This window comes from Triturus cristatus, chromosome 3_2 (assembly GCF_964204655.1).
Source record: "Triturus cristatus chromosome 3_2, aTriCri1.1, whole genome shotgun sequence".
Classification (NCBI taxonomy): Eukaryota; Metazoa; Chordata; class Amphibia; order Caudata; family Salamandridae; genus Triturus; species Triturus cristatus.
This window is the reverse complement of record NC_140584.1, coordinates 979,912,773-979,934,142: the sequence shown is the minus strand read 5'-3', so window position 1 is coordinate 979,934,142 and position 21,370 is coordinate 979,912,773. Positions and strand designations below refer to the sequence as shown.

General features: G+C 41.1%; 1 protein-coding gene across 3 annotated transcripts in view; it reads left to right on the top strand.

The window, feature by feature from the left end:
- CAMKK1 (calcium/calmodulin dependent protein kinase kinase 1) overlaps nt 1-21,370 on the top strand; it is a 1,170,789-nt gene that overhangs the window by 567,145 nt on the left and 582,274 nt on the right. For all 3 annotated transcript variants that reach the window (XM_085649569.1, XM_085649570.1, XM_085649571.1), the window contains one exon: nt 13,537-13,670. In XM_085649569.1, the coding sequence (XP_085505695.1) occupies nt 13,537-13,670 (134 nt within the window). The remainder of the gene's footprint in view (nt 1-13,536; nt 13,671-21,370) is intronic.

The window sequence follows — 21,370 nt, the reverse complement described above, 5'->3', positions numbered from 1 at the left end:
CTCTCCCCCCATATTGTTCATTGGCTTGTGTCATTGTCTTTTGTAAATGCTGGCTTCTGATTCATTAATAGGCTTATTAGTTCCTCCTTAGTACCGCCTTGTCTTCATTTGTAACCTCTCACGAGGACTGGCCCTTTTACTTCTGTTGTTCCACAGTACGTCTTATTTAGTCTCTAAGCACTATTTTCTTTAATGAGTTTTTCCTACTGCAGGCACAACATGCTTACCTGCAACGGTGATGGATTAAACTCAGATCTGTTGACTGGGTGTGAGTGTTTGATTGGTTCTGATGCTCCGTCCATCACCACCCCCTTTTGTACCTACCTGCAACATTCAGCACACTATGCACGCTTTCACTTTCCAAGCAGCCCGGGACAATGGCAGTCGCTTCTTTGAAATGAAAAAGAGGTTTCTCATTTACAAGAGTTTGAGCTTTTACCATTGTAAATGACAATGAATGTTAATAATGTGTTAATTATTAAAACAGATTTTTTTTAAAAGGCATTGTCATGTACAATAGCTTAAACTCTCCCAAATGCTAGACCTATTGCATTGCAAACGCTTGTTTAGTCATTCAAGTGAGGAGATGTCTGGCGACCTAGACTGACACATTTTTTTAAAAACACAACTCTGCATAAACCTCTTTTTGGGCTCCTTTTGGCAACCGTAATCGACCTTTCAGGTGTAAAGCGCTACCGGAAGCTTCTCACTCCTGTCTTTCCCATGCATGTACACATACCAGCCTGGGCCTGGGGTTTGCAGTACCTCCCAGCTAGCATCCTCGAAGGCGCTTGAGTGTGTCCGCACAGCCTTGAGGTTCCCTCTAGAAAATAATGCTACTGACCATGTCTGTCACGCTCCAGGTGCACCATTTGCAGAATACAAACCCATTTTCATTTTTAGGTTTTGATTGTGGGCTCCAACAAATATTTCTGTGGGAGATGTGAATTAAACTGTGTGACCCAGCTAGCCCCTCATTTCACTCATGTACGACCACAGGTAGACATGATGAGGTCATCATTATGCTAATTAGCAATTTCTAAACCTGGATAATCCAACTTCTTTTTCGGTCACAGAATGTTGACAAACGTGCACAGAAACAATCGCTCATCTACCCACACACGAGCATTCACTCTCCTGTCTCTGGAGCCTCACTCTCGGACCTGACGACTGACGGGTGGCAATGATCCCTCCTGGCTGAGGGCACCACGATCTTTCCCTCAGATTCTCACCTTATATACACGGGGAAATTACAGAAATGCCAACTGCGGAATGGCAGAGGGGAGTAGAGAAATGCCCACAGTGTAATGACGGAGGGGAGTAGAGAAATACCCCAGTGCCACGCATCCATGTGGTGATAGGCCCCCTCCGGTCTCAGAGAGAGGGTAACTCTGCGTCCTGAGATGGCGTGGCTGCACCTGCAAGGATTGGACCGAACCCCCCTTGCTTTAAACGTCCTCCTCAACAGCCATGATATTGACCGGTGAGTTCTCCTACTCACCCACCGGAGCAGTAGGTGTCAGTGTTTAATGGCCTCGACCTCCTCATGTGCCGCCATCTTGGAAATGTGGCCAATCTTGGGCGAAATAACAGATTCACTTGTCATTTAGGATCAAATTGAGGCATAGTGTCAGTCCTGTAATTTAATAACCGGGTTAGTAGTGCTATCTTCTCTTTCCATACTTATTATCCACTCAAGACTTTCTGTGGCAGAAATGGTAGCACATTTGGTGCCTTTTCTGTATCGCTGTTCTATTGCAATTTTTGAGTAATCCAAACACTTGCTTAGGAATGTTTATGATGGTGAGAACATTAATACAAAGGGACGGACAGTAGGACATTAGGGTCTCACTCCAAGAGTGCCGGTACAGCAATTGTTGCACCCTTATTTACTGGCATTTAGAGCCTCATTTTGAGTGCATCAGTGCAGTAAATTTTGTATCCCTATTTACTGATACAGGGTCATGGGGCGCAATTACACGGTCTACCTTGAAAATGGGGATTAACAAGGGAAACTTGATAACATCGCGATGCTTGTCATTGGTTATTCCACATCTTCATCTCATTTCCCACCTTTAGATGTGCTGGCGGAATTAGGGATGCAGTATTTTGGCATCATTTATAATTCTGACTGAGTGGATAATTTCAGTTTCCAACCAAATTGGGCTCATCTGGCACTGAGTGCTAAAACGCTGCAAGCGGTGACCGTGGACCTGTGTTCATCCTTCTCAAGACAAGATGTTATGTTCATAACATTTGGAGTGCCCTTAATGCCCAAATTAATTACCAATAACCGTAATAACTCTGCTTTCTTCTGTTAATCTCCCATTATTTAGAGTATAAGGTTCCTCATTTCACCACAAACTCTTCTTTCTTTATTTCCTGAAACAAAACAACCCTAACCAACTTTTAGTTTCTCTCCAACTGTCTCTTCTTAAGAGGAGGGCTCCACAAATAGAGCCCTCTGCCCACAACCTTCCTATGTAGATCTGCAAACCCAATCAGGATCATGATTGAAGATTAATCCAGGCGGGTGGATTTGATATACTTATAAGGGCAGTGAAAGGAGAAAGGGTAGTGAATTATCTCTAAGTAATCTGGGCATAACTATTAGATCCCTTACAGCAGAGCGGCAGAACAACGGAATACTCTAACTCCAGGAAAGCTGGGACAAATCCGTTTGCCCTGAAATGCTTTTACCCTCCTCACTTCCAACCAATTATATCAAAGAAATGTGAAAGGTGAAGTCCAGTGTGTGGTCTAACAACATCCACCAAGGAAGCCCACTTGGGTGAGATGACAACTAGCAGAAAGGAAGCAAAGCTGTTTGGCTCATTATGGAAGGGGAGCGATGACACTCGGTCCATGCCACGGGGAGGCCTCTTGAGGAAGCAGAATGCCCCGAAGGAAAGGGGGTGTGGGACATCTGCTCTGAAGACCCAGATGGAGCCCTCCCCTTTATGATTAGCTGCATCAATAGACCAGGCAGGTGGGGTAAGCAATGGCCACTGTGGCACTCCTGTACGGACTGCGGGGACACTTAAGTCAGGAATTGCAACTTTTCTGCCATAAAACAGGTGACTGCAGCAGACCGTTCTGGGACAGAAATCCACAGCTTGTTTTTGACACCTACCTACACTGAAACTTATACTTAGACCTAGACAGAGCTCACTGACCTATGGGAGGGAATCCTTCTCCCTCGACAGAAGTCCAGCTACCACCTCCAAAATGTAGAGAACAGCACCTGGCCCCTGACGAAGCTCAGCCTACAGCAGCAAGTGATCTCAGAACCCGCTGAACACAATGCTCTCACAGCTGAAAACAGGGGCTCACATAGCTCCACTGTGCAATCCCACCCTGCAACCTTGGAAAGCACCACAGCAACACTCTAGACTGGCAGAAGAAAGAGTGCCAAAGCCCCACATGGCCCTTGCATGAGCCCTCCTCTGGACCAAATTTGGTGAGGGCAGAGGTCTCCAAATGCCCCTAAGCCCGAGATGGCACTGTACCCCAGCTGCAAACCATCACAGACCCAGGAAGCAAACCTCCACCCTTCTCTGGCCAAAAGTCAATCTCGATACACCATTGACAGTGAGAGAGGGCTGGAATTCAGGAAACAAAATACACTGACCCTGGCCTCAGCAGGATCCATGCTCCCAGTCAGTAGACAGACACAAATAGCAGGCGTGCTGCTACGTGGAGGGGTTTCCTATGGTGGCCCCTCTGTGTGAAGAGAAGAGGTTATTTTGTGTTGGGAAACAAAGAAAGGAGGACTGTAGCGCACCACACGCAGCAAGGAATGAGGCATGTCAGAAGAAATTAAGAGGTAATGGTATAATCCCACTTATTCTGGATATCCGATTCTGTTATTATTGAGTTTAAGTGAATCACAGGCAGATGGACCGAAAAACACAAAGATATTCCAATCCAACATATTTCAAGAATGTAACATAACACATCAAAGTTGTGTTTGTGTATATATATATTCACTGAAAAAACCATAGGTTTCACACATGTTATAGTTAGCGGAAATTTTACTGATAAAAAACCAATGAAATTCCCCCGTTATAGTTAGTGCAGGCAACTATAACTCACGCGACCGCAATCCTCTGCTGATGCTAATACTGTATTTAGACACTTCTTTGCCCATGTCTTCTTCCATAAATTTTTAGCTATACATATATTACAAATATTTTTTTTTCATAAAGACACATATGTCATCAGTAGAAGATTGCGGTCGCGTGAGTTATAGTTGCCTGCACTAACTATAACGGGGGAATTTCATTGGTTTTTTATCAGTAAAATTTCCGCTAACTATAACATGTGTGAAACCTATGGTTTTTTCAGTGAATTTGCAAGGTTTTTTAAATGCTAATTCCTAACTATAACGTGTGTGAAACCTATGGTTTTTTCAGTGAATTTGTACGTTTTTTTAAATGCTAAGTTACTTTACGCCATTCGTGGCGTGCGCGCCCACTTAACGCAGTTCGTTCCGTGCGCGCACGGTGCGCTTCGCGCACCGTGCGCGCACAGTGAGCACGCGGTGCGCTTCGCGCACCGCGCGCCCACTTTACGCAGTTAGTGGCGTGCACGCACAGTGGGCACGCGGTGCGCTACGCGCACCGCGTGCCCTCGTTACGCTAGATGGGCCATGTACGCACGATGCGCTTCGCGCACCGTGCGCACATGGAGGACATATGATGCACTTCGTTTTGAAAGGTAATATTTAAATTTTTCACATCTCTTATAAGCCATGCACAAATGTGGCCCTTCGGGCACCATTTGCACACGGGGTGGGGAGAGTGTGGATAATTTTTTTTTTTAAATATTTTTTTACCGTACGCGTACGGTAAGCGTAATCGGCGAAATTAGCGAAAAAATAAAAATTCCGTTTTTGGCCTTGGGGGATCTTTGGGGACTCCCTCAACATGGCTAGGTGTTTTGGAGCTGTCCAAACAGCCCCTTTACATGTTTTTGTGCTTTGTATTTTAATCCACACTCTCAGTGCGAGAGAGAAAATGGCGGCCGCCGCTTCCTGGTTTCGGCCGATTCGAATGTTTACTAAGATCTAAGAGCCAATCAGAATCGCGCTCGCGCACGCCACCGTACGCGTACGGTAAGCGTACCGTAAGCGCACCGTAAGCTGGCTCAGATATATATATTGATTTAAAGGCTATTTTCTCAGAATCTACTGAACAGATTTACACCAAACCTACAAAAGGCACTTCCTTGACCTGAGGACTACCTCTCTGCCAAATTTCTAGTAATTCTGTTCTGCCGTTCGGGCTGTAGCTGTGTCTAAAGGTCCTATGGAAAAATGCATGGGAAAAACGCGTTTTGGGACCCCCCTTTTATCTCAGCCCCCGCTTGACGAATCCCCCCGAGACTTTCAGGGTAGGAGCGGAGCGTAGCGCCCCACCTATTTTGAAAAATTCGCGAGGATTCGTCGACCGGTGCCAAAGTTATTCAAAATAGAATGTTGCGGATTTCCTATGGAAACGTGGTCCTAACTATAACTACCTACTGGCGACCGCCAGTAGGTAATATATATATATATATCTACTCCAATACGGTGCATATGATATTCATTTTATTAGTGTTCTGTCTCTATTATAGGCTATATGCCATCGTCCTAAACGCGTTTCAACCTGTGGTCAGCTGTCTTGATCACAGGACCATGCTGCGCCATACTTCAGCCTTTTAAAGTAAACAACACAGCACCATCACGTGCATACTTTCCCACACTGGCATAGACAAAATACTTTGTATGTACATTTACAATGCTTCATAGCCACATAATGACATCCAATAGCAAACCACAAATAATCGCATCTGTGTCCAGACATATACCATAAATATAGCGTTGCTGCATTTGATATCCCATTGTGAATTTGTTGATCTTGTACCCCTGTGTTACTGCACTGTGTGTAAACTGACACAATGGTCAATAAAAACACTCGGGGATTCCCAAACTAATGCTTATATGCAAATGATTTCCTTATGGATTTAAGGGGATTATATTTTTTCTCAACACATATGGTGAATCAAAATTCATATACTGAACTATCTAAACAGACTTTAAATGCGTACCATATTATCTAGATGTGATTGTATATCCATGGATCCAATTAAAATCATGAATTTAAAACAACAATTGAACATACTCTGTCCTAATGTCCTGCCACTTATGATAAAGTGCGATGTGCTAATAAAGTGCTCTCTACAAACTACAGTGCTAATTAAGAATGTTTTCTCCATTTTTACATTTTTTGAAGCCTCATAGCAGCAAACATCACATATTTGTAATGGTGTTACCTAAAGACCCATCAGTTACTTGTACATACAGAATTCTGTTTAGGCGGAATAACTCATATTCCAACTTTGTATGGGGTTATATAACCAGCCTCCGAGCAATGATGATGGTTCAGATTGTTATAATGGACCAACTTAAAGTGCCTCGCTACTGGGTACGTGGGATCAGAGTTTACTATCGCCCTGATGTGTTGCAAGTTTCTGTTGTGTACTTGTAATTTTGTGCTCCCCACATATTTTAAACCACAGGGAAATTCTAACGCATACACAGCAAATTCAGTCCAACATGTATGGTGCCCTCTGATACTGACTTGTTTTTCACAAAAGCCGTTCTATAGCTTTTTATGTTCACACCAAACTTGCGGGCCCAACATTAACTACACTTATAGAATCCCTTCTTAGGGGACAACCAGTTCTGGCTAGAACTGACTTCAGGGCTGCTGTTTACCAGAGAATTTGTCATAGACGGTGCTCATCTGAAGACCAGGGAGGGTTTTTCAGGGAGGACTTGACCCAATGTGATATCTGTCATCACGATGGGCCATTGATTGTTGATGATTGATTTTACTTGTTTTTCTTGCTCACAGAATGTCGTAATTAGTCTAACATCGTCAGGTCTATCTACCGTTGTGGAGGCCCCTATGTAACTAGATTCAATGCTTCTGGGGACCTTGAAGAGGATAGCTTCCCTTGAATTTGCATTGGCTCTCACCTTCGCCTGGTTTAAACTTTTGATAATATACCCTCATTCTCTAAACCTGTCGGTTGCCTTATTCTGACAGAGTGCAAGATCAGTATCAGAACTACATATTTTCCGTATCCTGAGGTATTCCCCGTATGGGATACTTCAAATGAGATGTCTGGGGTGTGAGCTTGTGGCATGGAGAATCGAATTTCCAGCCGTAAATTTTCTATGCAGTTTCGATTCAACTCGACAATTGTTGATGCATAGCTGTACATCCAAAAACTCAATAGATTGGTTACTGATCTGTGCTGTACACTCAAGGTTTAATGTATTCTTGTTGATATGGTTTATTAAAAGAGGTGGCACTTTCCTCTGATCCCCTCCAAATATCATCAATGAACCGCCACCAACTTATTACAGGGTTGTTCACAACCTGACCATATTCTATCCTGGGGACCTGCTCCTCCCACCAGCCCACGTGTAAACAAGAGTAACTGGGGATGCAGCCGAATTTTACAACCTCCCACCCTGCCCCTCCCCCGCCCCACGTCACCGCCCGGTGGCACGCCCTATACGGGCCGTGGCTGGTGTGCATTACTGTTTCATATATTTGATTTAAATGTAGTTCTTAGCCATATTGACATATGACTATTTTGAGACTTACTGATTGTTACATGTAGTGTGAATCCAATGCACATGCATATTAAATGTGCAACATTGAGTTAATTTTCTGCTAACATGACATTTCTTCTAGGTATTCTCATGCATTGTTAGTTGTAGAATAGATACATTACTGTACTAGAGATAGGGAGAGAGCCTTGAGAAGAAGACCTTGATGAAGGAACATGGGGAACAAGAGTGTTAACTGGAAGACATATTGAGAAAAAGTTGCAAACTTATATGTGCATGAGAAGGATTGTTGTTCCCATGCCTAGTGTAGGAAAACCTGCCGATGTTGCAATCTGCAACCTGAGAAATGGACGAGAACAATGGACTCCTGATGATGCTTACAAAGGGGGTGTTGATATAATGGAAGGAGGGGCTCCCTGTTTAAATTAAGGCCCTAGAGGAGGGAGCAAGTACAGAAATCTGGTATGAACCTCTAAACCGGCCTGTATAATTCTTCAGCAGATCTATATAGATTCTGTATTTCCCAATGTGACTATTTAGAGGTAAGTATTGCCACGTTATTTTCATAGAATCCACTAAAATGCAGTGTTATAGACAAAAATAAATTTTTATTTGTTTTTACTCTTTTTTCATCTTAAGTCAATTTATACATTTTTTTTGGAAAATGAAGCTAATCGGTTTTCACACATAATTTAGAATACAGACATTGTTACAAAAGACATAATTGTGAGAAAAGACATCCTAGACATCTACAATATAAAAAAGCATTAACTGTCCATTCATACATCATGCTTGCATTCAAACAGAAAACAGTAAAGAAAATTAGTCTAAAGATAGAGGGCTAAAACTGTGAATTGGTCAGATTTTTCCAGTTGACTGAAAGTAGGGAAGATGCTGATTTTCAATATCTTCGATATTGGCAATTTTGGCGGTCAACGCGCGTTTCAGTGGGTGAACCACCTTCTTCAGGACCAACTGCCGGAATTAGCAAGTAGGAATGTTAAAAAGGGATGTCAGGGTGTCTGTGAAATAAGCACAAGGGATTTGTAATTGGCAATTGATAGGGAAACATTGATTTACATTTAAAATTACTTAAATGTCCTTAAGAGACAGTCGACTGAGACAAACAGCACGCAAATTTTGAAGGTAAGTGTTGTCAGATAAACTTATACAATACGCATCCTGAAGAATGACAGACAGGAGGAACGCCTACACTGCTGCTTGAATGCGAAACCCTTTGGGAATGGGAAACCATATTTGAGGTACATCGGACGACCATTAAACTATACTATTTTTTGGTAAACTCATGTCAAAAGACAATATGACACAAAAATCTTCTTTTTGTAGAATTTGCAAGGCTATATACTTATATCTCAGGAGATGAATACATAGGTATCTTCTGTTCACATTCTTCTGCTGATTTCTACAAATCCTTTTTCTGGGACTTCACTTTTCATCAGTCACTTGTTTCCTTATCAGTCTTCTTCACTGTTATGCACAAATTACCTTTGGGTCGTCTCTGAAGTTCCATACCTCACTTCTCGACGCATGTTCCCACGCTCTAAAAACTCTACATCTAAAGCGCATGATAGCTATCCCCTCCTCATAAATTGTAATTTTAAATGTAAATCAATGTTTCCCTATCAATTGCCAATTACAAATCCCTTGTGCTTATTTCACAGACACCCTGACATCCCTTTTTAACATTCCTACTTGCTAATTCCGGCAGTTGGTCCTGAAGAAGGTGGTTCACCCACTGAAACGCGCGTTGACCGCCAAAATTGCCAATATCGAAGATATTGAAAATCAGCATCTTCCCTACTTTCAGTCAACTGGAAAAATCTGACCAATTCACAGTTTTAGCCCTCTATCTTTAGACTAATTTTCTTTACTGTTTTCTGTTTGAATGCAAGCATGATGTATGAATGGACAGTTAATGCTTTTTTATATTGTAGATGTCTAGGATGTCTTTTCTCACAATTATGTCTTTTGTAACAATGTCTGTATTCTAAATTATGTGTGAAAACCGATTAGCTTCATTTTCCAAAAAAAATGTATAAATTGACTTAAGATGAAAAAAGAGTAAAAACAAATAAAAATTTATTTTTGTCTATAACACTGCATTTTAGTGGATTCTATGAAAATAACGTGGCAATACTTACCTCTAAATAGTCACATTGGGAAATACAGAATCTATATAGATCTGCTGAAGAATTATACAGGCCGGTTTAGAGGTTCATACCAGATTTACAAAGGGGGTGTTACCAAGAGACTTTGTATGTTAGAATTTAGTGTTCACCTCATCTGACTTAAGAACTTTTCCAGATGCCCTAATTCACTCTTGACAGATGCCCTATAGACTTCTTTCATACGCTTTCCTGCCAAACCCCTTCTGCAGACTCTATGCATCTCTTGCTTGCGGATTTCCTTGCAGACCACTCACCTGATTCTTCCCTGCCTATGGACTTATAGAGGTGAAGTGTCGGCAATCATGTGGAAACCAACTGGATGCTTAATGAGTATTTATTCATTGAATAACTATTAACACAAGTTACATAGGAAATGAGCCCAGGAATGTACATCCAGATCCATTGGCTTTACTCCTTCTACTGAAGACGTCACCGGATTTCAATAGAACCTGGATGTGTCATCATAGAGCATTCAACATGTCATAACTCAACAGGCTGTAAGCCAACACATAGAAACACTTAGCTATACCACACATCTTCCCCCTTATTTACACCCTCCCCTTCAAATAATAAAAAATAATGCAAAACAAACACAAATAAAACACCCCAAAACTAATACAACTTAATCAACAAATCTTTTGGGTCACCTTATGTTGAGATTACTTCTCCGAAATGTTGAAGTTGGTTTCTTAAATTGCAAACGCCGCTTCTGGAAACCTCTTCTCATTGCTGCTTCTCCATTGTCCTCACCTCCATCAAGACATTCTCCCCAAGTTTTGCCTACCTACGTCACCTGGGATAAATTCCACCACTGACCATTGGATACCTGAACAGCATTGCCACATGCTCTACTTAAATAGGCTCTCTACATTTCGACAAGACCTTTCTCAACAACAATTGACCCTATCCCCCACTGACGCTGTCATGGCATTCTTGCTGCTTTGTCTTCCCTTCCAATGCCTCCTTCACCTTGATCCTGCTCACTTCATCACTTGCCACTTTAGCTTTTTCAGACAATGCCTGGACATCAACACTCAAATCCTCCACATCCACCCACACTGGAGATAAACACGATCTAACACTGCTTCCCCTCATCATTTGAAAAGATATTTGTTCTGTGCGGAGTAGTGCGGTACACCCATATAGTGTCTCTGATGGCCTACACAAAATTGGATTGAACTCTCAAAGCACTCTGGATGCATTCAACCAAAACCTTATTAAACCTCTCTACTTTGCTATTAAATTGTCGGCAGTATAATCGAGTGTGAACATGCTTAATTTCTGCATAACCACTGAGGTAAACTGAACACCATTGTCCTACAACACCTCCGCAGGTGTAACCTCACGGCAAAAGACATCTTTAAAAAATGTTATTACACTTGCCATGTTGGGTTCTGCGACCTCTTTGACCTCAACCGATCTTGATAGGAGGTCAATTAACACAATAAAGTATCTCATCTGCAACTTTAACACCTGAAAAGGGCCCAAAAAATCAATAGATACTTTCTCCCATACTTTTTTGGAGGACAGCACCACTCTGGGTTTGGGAACCGACGCCACTAGATATTTGTCACTCATTCAACACTGACTATTCTCACATACCACCTCCTCCACCTCATGATCCATGGATGGCCAACAATATGTGGATCTTACCCTCCTCTTGGTAGCTGTCATCCCTAAGTGTCCAGGATGCACTGTATCTATAACTGTTCTTCTAAAACATGCTGGAGGGGTTAATTTCTCACCCCAACAAGAATTCCACACTCTATTGGCACTTCATCCGCACTTTTACAAAATGGCTGCAAGTTCCCTTTCACACTTTTCTACTAAGGCCAACCTTTTAGCACAAATTGTATTACTTGAAATTGAGATCCTCAGCCATGGCACCACACCACTCACTTAGACTTCGACAAACCACATGTTCCTCAACTTTAGCAATCAAACACTCCTCAATTTCCACTTCATCTATTAGTGCTGCATGGTTGTCCAGAGGCATCCTTGACAAGCAGTCAGACTTGCGTTTTTTTGCTCCTGGTTTGTAAGCAACCTCAGTAGGTGGAATAGAGTGGCCATTTTAATTTATTCACAAACAGGAAACTTCAGGTTGTTAACATCAATCTTCCATAAGGAGAATTGTGTATCCTAGGTTAGAGCCTGGGGATTTGAGGATAAGAAGGAGTCTTATATTCCAATAGTTTAACCAATAACCTGGCTAACCTAGCCGTAGACTTTAGTTTTTAGACCTTGGAGAATGTCCACTAATGGTCTGTGCTCAGTCTGCTAACAAAATGCCCTGCCCCAAAGATACTGTTTACATTTTTGTACTCCCCATGTGTATGCCACCATCTCTTTCTCGAGTATTTCACTTCTACATCAAACAGTCTGCGAAATGCAAATCCAATTGCAAATTCTTTTATGCCATCGCTTTGTGACAGTATTGCCCCTAATCCATAGACATTGGCATTCACTTTAACAATGGTTTTGCACCCTTGAACATACGGCTGAAGGGCAAGAGCAGATATTATATTATTTTTGATATCTTCAAGGTTTTGTTGACAAAGTGGTGACTAAATAAAAATAGATTTCTTTTTCAACAAATTCCTGAAACTTTCCGTTAAATCAGCATAATTGCACATAGATTTAGAATAGAATTCCCACAAACCTAAAAAAAATCTAAATTGATCTCTATCCTTGGAATGGGGAGCTTTAACGATGGCATCAACCAGTCCAGGTTAATGCTATTTAGGGTTCTCCTTGTCGCCAAATCTGAAGTATTGGCAATCACGAGGACACCAGCTGGAGGCTCAATGAGTAGTTATTCATTGAATAAGTATTAATGCAAGTTACATAGGAAATGAGCCCAGGAATGTACATCCAGATCCAACAGTTATACTCTTTCTTCTGAAGCCGTCACTGGATTACAATAGAACCTGGACGTGTCATCATAGAACATTCAGCATGTCATAACTCAATAGGCTGTAAGCCAGCATATAGAAACACTTTATTATACCAAAAGAGGTTTAGACTTCTATGCTTACCTTTGATTCGTCCCTAGGTGTGACTTAGGCTAACACTTATTCCTTGACCCATAGAGATCTCTTTACCGAGCTTCTGAGGTGCTGACACTTCCATACCTATTCTTTCCTTGCCTTTTTCTGATTTCCTTCATGAAACTTCCCTGATTGACACCCTTTAGGTTATCAAACCATCCTCTTATTGTTTGGATTAGATTTTGGAAATTCAGATTACTAGTGCATGGACAGCACAACGTGCAACTGTTTTCTGAGCATCAAATGTTACTTCTAGTCTTTTGTAGTGCTGTGGCTGAATTGCTTGTTTGCCTTATATTAGTTCGCCTTAATTTCTTCCACAAGCCTTTTGCTCTTTTGTATTTCTATAGCATGGTTTTAGTAGACGTGTATCTTAACTTGATTTTGAATTTGTTATGAATCTCCTTAACCCATAGCTACCGATTCCTGATCCTCATTGTGTAACCAAATGGGTTCAACTGTTAATTGATTTTTATTGATTTTAATGCTAACTCCCATCGGAGGACCAATGGCAAACAAGTTGGCCCAGAAAACACTAGTTCAATGGCATATGAGAGTCAATGAGTTTCCAACTGATAATAATACGAAAATCAGATGAATGTTGTAATTGTTAACTTTGTTAGTACTGTGGATCAAGTAGGGTAATGCAAAGCTCTCATGTTTATTGCAGGTCGACCTCCCCCCAGAGGAGCAAAGTCTGCTTCTGGAGAACAGCCAAAGCCTATGGCACCTCTTGAAAGAATTTACCAGGAAATAGCCATTTTAAAGAAGCTGGATCATATTAATATTGTACGACTAATAGAGGTAAGCATTTATATTAGATGAGTTTGCTTGACAATGATTGGGAATCAAAATTAAAACTCTACTCAACCTCACTAAACAGTTGTTAAAGCACACTGCTCTCAGTAAATGGGTGTAATGTTATACCTAAGTGCCATTTATGGAGTATTGTGGAGTATTCCAAGGTGAAATCAAGATTTCTCTGTGATGTTTTTCTGCAATATCTATAATTGAGGCTAATCAAGTATCAGAAGCAACAAGAGCTGAAAGTGCATTTAACTTCTCCATGTCTGAAGTAACCAGATATCCCTGTAAAACACAAAATAATTTATAGTCAGATCCTGACTCACCTCTGAGATGTCTTAGGACCTCAGTAAGCAGCGCAGGTGCAATATATTGTTTTTGTTTTAGATCCAAACTGATGGGTTAAGTGATTTAAGAAATAGAGCTGCATGGGAGTGCACGAGAGGTCAGTTACATTCATCAAGCATGTTTGCAAAGTGAATCACGTGCTTCTGCTGCAGGGTGTGTACTGATCATTCTAGGTGGAATAGAGTGGCCATTTTAATTTATTCACAAACAGGAAATGTCAGGTTGTTAACATCAGGATTACATCTTCCATAAGGAGAATTATGTATCCTAGGTTAGAGCCTGGGGATTTGAGGATAAGAAGGAGTCTTTCATGTCCAAACACTAATGATCTACATTTAAAATTAGGAACTCTGTGTAACTGGAAGCCAATGAGGTAGTCTCCTCCCTTTTGAAAACATAATCAGATTTAAGCAATGATGGGGCCAGCCAGACTACACCATTCTAGAGCTCCAGAAAATCTTCTTTAGAAACTTCTCTATGCGGTGTACTGCAGTAGGTTAGACGAGAATTAACCAATTTCATACCTCAGCAGAGCATGTATCCCCCAGAAAGGAAGGATGCATGGTCTTAGAATTAATTACTTGATGGTATGGAGACACTACCACTTCATTCATCTGGGAAGTCATAAATAAGCACACATCAAAAGTGCTACATAAAGATGTTCCTTTTTTGAAATCGGTGATATTTTATCCAAATATCAACTAGAGCCTCAGTCCAGTCATTAATTTTAATAGACCTGGATAGGATAACACCAGTGCTTGTTTTATTAAATTGGAGGGATCACCCAGGCCTGATTCTGTTCTATAGTTTGATCCACCATGAATTATAGTTGTGTTATCATCTGCACAGGACTGGAGATCCAACCCAGCATTTTTATTAAATAAGACAGGAGTGTCGTGCGCACATTAAAAGATACTGCGAAATGTTGAGATTCTTGCAAGACACTCCAATCTACCGATCTGTTTCACAGCCTCATGTTACTACTGTTCTCCAACTAGATAGGCGTAAGAGCCATTTTAAGGCTCTTTGCCCTATCTTGCATTTTTTTACACAGCCGTAAAATCCTACATGCAAAAATCGGTGCAGCATAGGCTTCCATCTGCTATTTGCATAGATTTCTCTTGTAGGAATTTGGATTATTAGTTGAGAGGAGTAGAAGCCTCACTCAAATAAGAAACCTAATCCTTGTCAAGGACAACCACAGAAATCACTAAATTATCCTACCCTTAACCCTCTGGTAGCTTGGCACAAAAGCAGTCAGTCTTAACTTAGAGGCAATTTGTAAAGTATTTATGCAATATACAAACACACCAATTTTACATAATACAGTAAATTGTAATAAATAAAATGATGCCAAAACTGCCAAAATGCAATGATTAGAACCAGATATATGAGTTGTTAAAGTTTTAGTCAAAAATAACATCAAAAGGCGCAAAGCGCCACTGTGAGTATCTTGTCAGACTGGACTGGCACAAAGTCACAAGTTCAAGCCAACCACATTGGAGCTGGGGATGGTAACTTATGTCCTTGATGCAAGGCCTGCACGGCGTTGCTTTGCAAGTCTTTGCTACGCTTGGCGGTGGATCCAATTAAGCTTTTAGCTGTGTGGCTAGGCTTTGCGAGACCTTGTGTTGCTCTGTGTCAGTTCCGTTAGAGCCTTTTGTTTGGAGCTGCGAGGCTTTGCAGAGCCTTGCGTCACTTCACTTCAGATCTCAGTTAGGCATGGCTGAGTGCACTCTGATGCTAGCCAAGTATCCAGGACCCGGGAGGGGCTCCTATTGGGGATCTGTACTGTCTAGGGTGATAAAAGGCAAGGCATGCCTGGTGTCAGGTTCCTTTGAGTGTGCCGGCAGACAGGACTCTTTGAAATAAAATCAGGACATATTACAATTCCTCCCCAGTCATCCTTTCAGGAAGACCCTCTCCCCTCACGCCTAGGTTTCCTTTGTTTCACTGTCTGGAAGCAATACACAAACCCCAACAGCAGAGCTATTTACAGTCATGTGACCCAGGACACTGGTAGAAAGGTACAGTTAGTTTAGACAAGAAAATGGCAATTTTTTAAAAGCTGCATTTTCAAAACAGTAACTTAAAATCGAAATTCTCCATTAGAGAGGATATTATATTATAATTAAGGCTCCATGTTTCCGTTTTTACAGATTTTTACAGATAAATACAGACAGAAAACAATGTGTTTTCTGTCTGCATTTATTTTTAAAAGTGAATAAATGCAAAGATTGTGCTTCTTTTAAGTGACTCTCCGTGCTGTCTTTCATGAATTGCAGCCCAACAGTTGAGCAGATTGATAACATTGGAAACTAAAAAACGGGATGAAATTTCTTTAATTAATGGCATATGTCAAAATACATTTGTGGTATAATGCTAATATTTAGTGGATGTATTGTTATGTAATATTTGACAGCTTAAATAGCTAAATCACGACAGACATCAAAGAATGAGTGTGTCTCCATTAGTTAAATGGATATGGAAATGTGCAGTTTTACAACATCATTTATAAACCAACTATAAAATAAATATGGCTAGATACAGATAAAATGGCAAAAAAATAAACATGGATATATACAGACGGAAATGTTTTTTTTAAAAAATACTATCAAACCGCTAGACTTAATTATAATTTATTTGAGTTTAAACAGCATATCCCCATCTGCTTCCGATCTGAAGTTATGAAATGTAATAAGGTAACCCAGTGTTAGTCCATGGGAGCGGTCCACCTTTTAACAGTGAAAAACAACTTTAGGAGGTTTCACTTTCAGGACATGTAAAACTTAGACACACGTATCCTACTATTTAAATAGCATGCACCTTGTCTATGACTGGTTAGGGCCAACCTTAGGGATACATTCCAAGTTTTAAAAGATGGTTTATGCCTGGCAAAATGCATATTTTGCAAGGTTGAAATGGCAGTTTGAAACTGCACTACGGGCTGCAGTGGCAAGCCTGACACATGTTTTATAATCTCACTTCAGTGGATGGCAAAACGAGGGCTGGCTGCCCACTAGTAGCATTTAATTTACAATCCCTGGGAACAGGTAGTACCATTTACTTGGGACTTACAAGTAAAATAAATGTGCCAATTGCATGTAGGGCAATTTTACCATGGTTTAAGAGGAGAGCACAATCATGTTAGCATTAGTTAGCAAGGGTAAAGTGCACAGAGTTCTAATGCCAATAAAAACCAGTTCAGCAAAGTAAGGGAATGAAGGCAAATGATTTGGGGTAATACCATGCCAAGGATGCCAGGTCTAAAATCTATATTGTGTTTATCAGAAAGAATGGAAAGGTGGTACGTCTTGAAATCAAATAAAGACCTAGATTTTCATGTATACTTTAATGCCCATAAAATGTAGGCTTCATGTCATCCAGAGTGCATAAAATATGCAAGACTGGTGTTATCAAGTGGAAACGTTTTTCAACATGGAGAAAAGCCTAGTTTTTTGAAAAACAAAGAGTGTGTGTGGCCCTTTATGCCCTATCTACACACTTCTAACTATTTTAAGACTGAAGTTATGTCCGCAAACTTTATGAAAATTGAATTTGACTTTGTCTGTATTCAAGTAAAGTCAAGTCACAGAAGATTTATTCGATTGATATGTTATTCAATCATAAAAGCACATAAGAAAAAAATATGTACAGTAGGTGAGATTTAATTAGTTAAAACAATAGAAATTTCATAATTATTATAACACAGCCTACAGTACATATAAAGGGACATAAATATGAGGCTAAAAATCTATTAAACATGCATAAGCTTCCGATAGATAAAAACTTGTTTTAAAAAGATCACGATTCTAAAAACACTATGCTCATTGTCAAGATATTGCAGAGCCTCAAAGGCTGGTCGACATTGGCGGAGACCGAACATTTTTAAAACGGGCACTATGTACAGTTTTCTTAAGTGGGTATACAATTTACAGAAGAATAGAACATGAATCGTTGATTGGGAGGAACTATTATCACATAGGCAATGCTGAAGGTTTCTCGACCAATCATTCATATTTGGTAATGACACTAATCTGTGAAAAACGCCCAGTCTAAATCTTGTTAAAATGAATCTATCGTATACACCAGGTACAAAGGTTAGATAGGGTTGAATTTTAAATGTGGTTAAAATCATCTGATTTTGGAGGACAGTCGGTTTTAACCTCTTCAGTGCCCATGACGAGATAGTCTCGTCATGGAGCACGGTTGCGCTGTGCCCATGACGAGACTATCTCGTCATGAACCCCACCCACTAATAAAATGCCCGGCACAGGAGGGGGAAAGGGCGTGGCACTGAAGGGGTTAATGAATCATTTGTTATTCTATGGCTTTCCAAAAGCAGTAGCCCTTCTCTTCTCAAGTCCTTCCTTGAAATAGTCCCAAGTGAACTCGGATTATTAAAATTCTCCAAACGACCGAGGTCATTTAAGAAGTTACGTACGTACGCAATCCAGGGGATGTTCAAAAACCCATCCAGTTTACAAATATCTAAAATAATTTCCCGATTAAATTTTGCCTCTTCCTTAATCCAGAGCCTATGCCATAAAAGGATAGGCTCTAGCTTAATTAAATCAGAGATGAAGGTAAGCCCCAGTTCTGCATGACATACGGTAGAAGAAGTACCACTTGGGACTGATAGGTATTTGAGAAATGAGTTCTGAACATGCTGAATTTTGTTCACATCTGCTAGCCCCCAGAGCCCTGCTCCATAGGTGGCTAATGAGACACACTTGGCCTTATATTTTTTTTATAAGTTCCACCGGTGGTCTTTTACCCAATCTTTTAGGGAAGTTAATAAGGGCAGTGGTGGCTCTAAGGAAAGACAGTTTCTTGGCATCAATCGATTGCACCCATGTGTCACCGTGCGTGAAAAGAATCCCCAGATAAGAGAATTTGGCAGTAGCCTCGATCTTTTGTCCTGCAACAAACATTGTATTAAATTTCTTTATCCTACGCCCACAGTGCATAGAGTACGTTTTAGACGTGTTTACTCTCAAGCCTAAATTCTTCATAAAATTCGTGAAGCTGTCCAGCAGCCTCTGAAGGCCCACCTGCATTTGGCACCTCAGAACTGCATCATCTGGGTATAAGAGTGCTGGGATGGGTCTCCCAGCCACAAGAGCACAGTCGTTATTTTCAAGTAGGGCCCCTTCCAAACCATTAATATAAAGATTAAAAAGGAAAGCGGACAAAACACAAACCTACCTAACACCACTATATACCGAAAAAGCGCCTGACCATTCCCCATTTACCCGACAATGGACTCGGGCCGTAGCTTCATTGTAAAATCTTTTAAGATAATAAATAATCCTATCTTCTACCCCCAATTTTTCTAAAATGGCCCAGAGTTTACTGTGGATCACACAGTCGAAAGCGGCTGTTAGATCCACAAATACTAAAAACAGATTCCCCTTTTTATTTTTTGCCCTTGTGTATTTCCCAATCAGTAATGACAGATTAAGACCCTGTTCAACAGTACCCAAGCCTGCACGGAAACCGTATTGGAGGTCTGACAGGACAGAGTTTGCCTCCGCCCAGTCCTGCAGACGTTCCAAAATGACACGGCCCACAACTTTAGTTATAGCGTCCAACAAAGAGATAGGCCTATAACAGCCTGGATCTTGCCTGTCCCCCTTCTTAAAAATAGGCACGATGGTTGATTCCACCCAGGTGGGTAAGAAAGCCGAGTTACAACTTGCAGACAACACCTGAAAAATGATGGGGCCCCACAAAGATAAATTTGACTTGAAAAAGTCAATTGGGACCCCATCGGGGCCAGGAGCTTTGCCTCCCTGGCTAGAAGAGAGAGCCCGCTCTATTTCATCCAGAGTGAAATCTAGATTCACAACCGCAGGAAAAGAGATTAACTGCTGTTTCTCTTATTCATTATTATACAAGATATCCGGATTTCCCTCACCTTTATAAACTGCTGAAAAATGGCAAATCCATTGGTCGCCAGTAATGGAGACTTCAATAGAAGGGCCAGTTATGAGGAAAGGCGCCTTGACCGCCTTCCAAAAGGCCTGGCCATCACCTAGCAATGAGGCTTCGTGTAAGGCTTCCCAAGCATCTTCGAGTCAGTAATAACAAGCATTTGCAATGCAGTAGGTCTCGCAGTTACACGAGTTAAAGCTATTGGCATTGTAAATGACAATGCCTTTAATTTAGGTTTTTAAAACGAAAACAAATATAAAAGGCATTGTTATTTGCAATGTAAATAGCTCAACCTCGTGTAAATGCGAGACCTATTGCATTGCAAATGCTTGTTCCCCGTTGTTGTGATTCTCTCTCTCTTGCTCTGGATCAAACTCTGTTCAGGACAAATAAGTGCTGATTTCCACAAATGAGTGCCGGTGGGCACCACCTGCAACCCCCAGCTCAAATGAAGTACTGAGCACATTTCAGTGATCACATAATCAAGCGCCCTGGCAAAGTAAATTAGAGTGTGTCTTCTGAATTGATTACCTTTTCGGGCCCGCTTAGTAGTGTAGTTCACTTATGCCATGAAGAAGCACCCCCTTGGAGACTGAAACATCCTGGATTTTCTATTGTCGAGTGTATTTTTCAGCAACGGAATTCGTTTTATTAATTTAAATGTGTACTTACATCCGTTCATCCATATTCCGGTGTTTACATTTCCCCACCCCACCCTGCCTCACTGCCTCACCGAACTCCCTCCATGAGCCGCTACTTGTGAGATTCTATTTTCAGGTATCCAATACATCAAGCCCCATTGCAAAGGATACCGCCTCGTGTAGTTATCAGCGCACAGAATCCCACTGTGACGCCACAGAACTTATCTTTGTGACAGATAACAACAAAAATATGAGCACGCTGAGTTTTGAAACAATTATCTTAGCACCTGTAGGCCATGCTAGTTGTCTTCATTGGTGTGTGTTGTAACTAGGCATGTTGTCATTTTATGCAGCAAAATAGGATTTAATAACTTTCAATTTGAAAGCGTTTTTGCTGCTGAAATACAAAATGTATTATTTGGCAGTCGGATGACAACAACACAGATTTTCAGTCGACAGATTGTTTCCTGGCACAGACATGTTGAATATTTAATGCAGCTGAATATGTTAAAATGTTCTTTTGCAGCACAGCCATGTTATTGATTTCGAGGGACATTAGCGTGGGGGCCAGGCGTTAAACCAGGCTGTGTTTGAACTTAAGCACATGGGGCCTTTACCAGGGTAAAACGAAGGCCCACTTACAATGTCACGTGGTCACTTTAAACTGACCCTCATGCACATAGGCCCCTCCAAGGCAGCAGGGACAGCTAGAGTAGCAGTCTTTAGGGTCTTCTTCAACAAGAGCAGAACGAACTCGTCTCTGATTTATTTTTT